The 6,000-nt window shown below is 40.1% G+C and overlaps 1 protein-coding gene across 1 annotated transcript; it reads right to left on the bottom strand.

The window, feature by feature from the left end:
* Positions 1-208: 208 nt before the first annotated feature.
* On the bottom strand, positions 209-990 carry LOC119659272 (adult cuticle protein 1-like). The gene is made up of 2 exons (XM_038067280.1): positions 836-990; positions 209-771 (listed from the first exon to the last, which is right to left on the bottom strand). The coding sequence occupies exons 1-2, from the start codon at positions 839-841 to the stop codon at positions 304-306; spliced, it is 474 nt and encodes a 157-aa protein (XP_037923208.1). The 5' UTR covers positions 842-990; the 3' UTR covers positions 209-303.
* Positions 991-6,000: the final 5,010 nt, after the last annotated feature.

The raw sequence follows: 6,000 nt of genomic DNA, 5'->3' as shown, positions 1-6,000 counted from the left end.
AAACTATTTCGCCATCTTTGGTTCACGTCACTTTTGTACCACAGATATTTAAGCCAGTTCATAAAAAAGTTAAAAAGTTCTCACAAACGATTACGTTCGCTACAAACGGAATCGCTGAGTTCAGCTTTTCTATCTAAGGTATGAGCAGCGTTCAATAATCTGTTACTTGCTGTAATAAATCATGCTCCATTCCAAAAAAACACATAAATTATGCAATAAATTAAATATTTTATTTACAATGCGTTCTAAATGCCAACAGTTGATCCATTATATCTTAAGTATCACAATGAAAATCAGGATTATTTAGACGGTTCCGGGAGCTGGATGGACATTGATAGCGGCAGCTGAGTGAGCGTGTCCAGCCAATGGGGCAACATGGGTAGCACCACGGGTCTTGGCAATATAGGTTCCTTCATGTCCCCAAGCGTGGGCAGCTGGGGCAATAGCGGCATGAGAAGCAATGGCAGCAGGAGCTACGGCAATGGCGGCGGGAGCTACAGCGACAGCAGCAGGAGCCACAGCAACAGCAGCTGGGGCAGCCCAGGCACCATGACCTAAAACTCCGCTACCCCAAACACCATGAGTAACATCTACGGCAGCTGGAGGAGTCCATGCTCCATGAGCACCCCAGGCGCCAGCGCCCCAAGCTCCATGAGCAGCTGGTCCATTGATGGCGGCATATGATAGAGCTGGAGCATAATGCGCACCCCATGCAAGTCCGGAAGCCTCAATTCCGAGGGCGACAGCCAACAAGACTACGACAACTGCGAACTAGAAGGAAACCACAAACTCGATTAATATTAATCATTTACATCGAATTTATCTTTTAACTTACTTTCATGTTGCTTGATTGGATTTTCAAGTTGATTTGATAACTTCAACTTGTTGCACTACCCTTTTATACTGATTTAGTTTGAGCACGATCATATTTTGCATTCTGCCTCATTGCAGGCCACACAATATGATTTGAACGTGAAATGGAGTAATTGGCAAAAAATTATTGCATTCTAATATCTAATGATTAGCTTAAATGGGCTCAAACCTGTTACCGTTGCGAAAGAAATTTAAAACAAGTGATACTTTTTTTCGGAGGCGTGTATCTGAAGTATTAAACCCGTTTCATATGAAAATATGTGAATATAAATACATTCTGAGAACATTTACTTTACAAGGAAAACCTCTTGGAAATTCAGTCCAAAATTAAATTTGACTGAGTTCTCCTATTTCCGGATTTTATAATTGAAGTTGTAGGAGAAATTAATCGAAGTTGATGACAGATAATATAATAAAATTAAATATGATAAAAGATATGTTACTTTATAGATAGGGGGTGTAATTTGCGAGATTTGGACATTTCTTCTTTAAATGTATAAGTTTAGAAGCCTTATAGATAAATTTATCTATTGAATTCTGTTGAATTATCAATAAGTACAACAAATGGGGAGACTTCTAATGAAAAATTGGGTCGTTTTACTAATCTTTTCCTTCCTTTATCGTACCGCGGTCTATTGGAAAAGATTATCTCCAGAAAGCTATTGAAAGCAATTGAATCTCGTGTTTGCCGCAAATTTGTAATAATTTCCAGTTAGGATGTCTCTCTTTGCTTCAATTAACGCATATGTCTACATAAAGTTATTGATGTCTTGAATGTATCTTTTCGACGATTACGAGCATATCCCAAACTCGTAATAGACTGCTTCTATCTACCTGTCAAAACGTGCTTATTGCTCCGTGTGCTTCGAAAATCCTTCGTAGTTCAACCAAGTGGGATGTTCAACTTAAACCCGTTGAGGAACGGGCAGAATCCTTAGAAGGTCCCTTTTGCTGCTACCATTTATTATAATCAATCTGGTGGTGTTCATTGCTGATCTGTTTTCCGGAATCCAAATTGTCGATCTGAACGGCCTCCTTGTCCTTCCACAACAGAGTGTATAGTTTCCACTTAGTGTGAAAAAGACATTTGGATCTATACGAGGATTACTATTCTGGGAGTTTACCAATCTTAGGTTTCAGTATTTCCATAATATCTCGGGGACATACACACCTTGAAAAACCCAAAGATCATATGTGCCCTAGATGTTACGATGAGCTTAATACATTAATAACGATGTCTTGCTAGATAATAGGCCTAACTTTCTTTCAGGTTATTTTATAGGCTTAGATTTTCCCCCGGGTTAATCCTTCCTACCGCTCTCTGAATTGCTTCTCTAGCCTAGCTAGCCATTCCACCAGTAGGTATAGATAACTCGAATGCTTTTGCAAGGGGGCCCTCTCCGAGGAGATACTTTCTTTGCTAGGCTGATCTAACCGTACCTCCGTTAAGGTTTGCACCATACTTTTCTAATTCCAAACTGATGTGTTTTTCGGTTACACAGTTCAAAAATAATTGGTTGGTAGTTACTATGTATGTAATCTTCACCAACGTTCCAAGACACGTAATGCGCGAAGGCAGGGCTGACGAAAATCAAATCTACAAATAAATCAGGCTCAATTTCTGTCTCCTCTCTTTCACTTCTCATGGTTAAAATTTAGAAGAAATTTGCAAGCCAATAACTCAACAAAAGCAGTAAAATATGGAGAACATTTCTTTTGTAAAGGCATTTGAGTATGCATTTGTCCCATTAGTACTTAGCATGTAGGTAGATTGGTATCAGTGGCCGCTACGAGGAGCCCAATTAACGCTGTGGTGCCCTTTTTTAATTCCGCAAACTCCTAAGATCGTGACTGCTGTTATCGGAGCATGGAGGCAATCGGATCATCAGACCCAGCCCGTAGCATTCACGAAGGAAAGCAGCTCTCCCATCCTGCAGCCAGAAATCTCTCTGAGGTCCCCAAAGGATGGTTTACCCAGTGTCCGTAGCCTGACTCTAGCTAGAGCTGTGCAATCGCAGAGAAAGTGCATGAGGGGTTCCCTTCCTTCTCCACAGCTTCGGAAATACGAATTGTAGGGTATGCCGAGCCTGGCGATATGGTCCCTTATCGGCCAGTGTCCCTTGCAAACCGCCGTAATCTTGAAAGCTAGCGCATATTATATGCATATATTATGTGAGAATATCCACGTGCGCATGATATTGACATTCAAAGTCTTGAATTTGGACACAGCTTTGACCTATTATGACTTTGGTAGTAATGGTGCGATTTCCACCAAACTTGATAGGATCACATAGCTGCAAAATTTTGTGCTTCAAGAATAAACTTAAAGGGGGTTTGCAATCATATACTATTATTAACTTAATTTGAACAGATTGAATTATTTGAACGCATTGAGGGTATTTCGGAACTTAGGCATCATATAGCAACAATCTTGTAGTTTTTCTCCCATTTTTAGGTTGGGTAGTTTTTGAGAATGGGTCCGCTAAAAATAATCATTTTCTACCGCTCGTACTCCCAACCTCTCCAATAAACGTCAAAACTAAGACCGGCTTCGAAAAACACTAGCAGAGGCACTTAAAAGATCGGTTCTCGATCTTCGTTTCGAAAGAAAAGACTTGGTTCTTTCTCGAGTACAATTTTAATACTAAATCAGATACAACATTTTTATCCTTTGTGGGATTTTCGGCATCCTATCTTTATCTTTACCCTAATTACCTACGGATTTCGTATTTCAACGAACTTGGTACATTTTATTATCTTATACCCTAATTACCTGCGGATTTCACATGTCTTAATAACCGCCTTGTATTTTTCCGACAAACACCCTAATTACATTTTACAATCCATTTGCTAGTTATTGATGACGCATTATGATATTGTGGTGCGCCATGGAGTTGGATTGATGACGTAACTAGGCCTTTCATTTGATACTCCACATAACTATATTCGGCGAAAAAGAATTGACACGCCTCTTTTTCTTTATGGGGACCCTCCCCTTAAATTTTACTTAGAATAATATAACTCACTGTATGCTTGAGCATTCCTACAGTTCCTACAGTTCCTACCTTTCCACCAAATTTAGTGTCAATCACTATCAAACATAGACAACCATCTCCGAGAAAATGACAAACAGACAGATTGACAGATAGGGAAACAGTAAACCGATTTTAATAAGGTTTTGTTTTACACAAAACCTTAAAAAAATGGGAAGAAGGTATAAGGATGAAGAGAGCAGCTAGCTCCCGAAGTAAAGTATTTGTATCACTTTAATCAAAATATTTCAGCCAAGAACCAGAATTATCTCCAAAATTTACACGAGTAAAGCCATAGGTTTGCCTCAAAATTACAATGGATACTGTTTCAAGTTCAAACCACTTAAATGTGCAAGGAAATGCACTCAATATTACTTCAAAGTTCTTAAACTGTATATAGGCCTTATGTTTTTAAACAGATTACCCTGACTGGATTTCAATTTCGTCGGGGCGCATTCGTTGTTTTCCTTTCCTCTTCGTGTTCTTGTTCCTCGCATTGATTCCTCCATGGTTATCAATCCATTTTAACCTTTGTTTTCGATTCTCAGAACTGCTGGTCCCCTTGAAGATTTCCCTTCTTCGTCCGAACCCGTTCGTTAGGCCGTAGCTTGGATTGCCTGTGACACTTCTGAAGCAATCGATTTCCGCTTTTCTTCCATGCTATTACAAAGGACCGCAATAGCTCTCACCATATATTTTATGGCTTGGTGCACATTGTACTTATGCTTGACAAACTGCAACAGCACAACTCCACGTTTCGTAAATGTTTAATACTCCGAATTAACACTTTCTTTTCTATGATTTTTGTAGAGTCGTCATCTTTCTACCTTCCTTCTATCTCCTCCTATCTCTTATTGAACTTCTCATGAGCTTTGCCTTTTGTTGACTGTATTATTGGCAAAATTGCTGGGCTACCCAGAATTGTCCTAGAATCCTCCTGCAGTCGTCCACCGATTTCGTTTCAGCTTATTCCTTCCTTTGTTACTAATATTTTTGCTAAGCCCGACCGTTTGAATATCTTCTTCCTCCAAGCTTTATTACTTGTTCACGAAGTTACGTATTGCAGCTCTCCTGACATGCTACCATTCTCCGCATTACTTTTCTGATACCAGCATCTCTCCTAGAGATTTTTCTAGGTGGATAGTAGAAGAGTGGAGTCTTGGGTTGTTTGCACCATCGGGTGAAGTGTCTAATTTAAACACTCTTGCCCTTTCGGCGTTCTTGATCTGCGCACCAAAGGTGACAAAAAACAGCCAGTACCCCTGGCTGGCTGAAAAAATAACCCCGGATAATTTTCACCAAAAGAGAAGAAACGTATTGTACCGTGATGGATGGCTTTTTAGCCGTTCCATCGGACTCTTATCGGCACACTCATGGATTTTGCTCCGTCTTTTAGCAGAGTTCTATAAAGCATTCTATCTTGCTTCGCTGGATAGCCAGCTTGAGGTTTCTGCAGGCTTCATTACAAGTCTGCTCTTTTTCCTCTTATCGGTCGAACCTGCCTAAACAGCTTGTCTACCTCGATGGCAGACCCCAGTCAAAAGTTCATCATTTCACTATTCCACCAGAGTCGGATCTTTTCATGGAGATTGTTCGTCTCCATGGCATCGATGCGTTACATCCTTTTATGTTGCATTACATATGGAGGGTTTGCCCCGTGCAAGTGGTTTTCTTATTCAGCTGCTCTAGCTTGCTCCATGAAAGTTTACGCATGTGTTGCTTCTTCTGACCAACCTGACGTCTTTCTCGTTCCTCAATTTCAACCTGCGGGCTTCCTGCGTTGTGATTCCCTTCATAGTTAGAAAATCATTGTTCGGTAGTCTGCACATGAAGGTTTGGTCATGAATTGCTTCTTCGAAGCGGATTATCTTTTCACTTCTCAATTTCGACTTGCAGGTTTAATGCATTGTGGTCCCTTTCATTCTTATAAAAATATTGTTCGGTAATCGCTGATAACATCCTAAAATACGTTGACGAAATTCAAATTTACTGAGCCAGACCCGCCTTTTGACAATATCATGACCAACTTTGCAAAAGTAAAATGTCCCCCACTCAAATTTCCGGCATTTAGACTATTACAACCATTTAAAATATG

The sequence above is a fragment of the Hermetia illucens genome, chromosome 1 (genome assembly GCF_905115235.1).
Source record: "Hermetia illucens chromosome 1, iHerIll2.2.curated.20191125, whole genome shotgun sequence".
Taxonomy (NCBI): Eukaryota; Metazoa; Arthropoda; class Insecta; order Diptera; family Stratiomyidae; genus Hermetia; species Hermetia illucens.
Note: the sequence above shows the minus strand (reverse complement) of the source record. Positions and strands in the feature narration are given on the sequence as shown.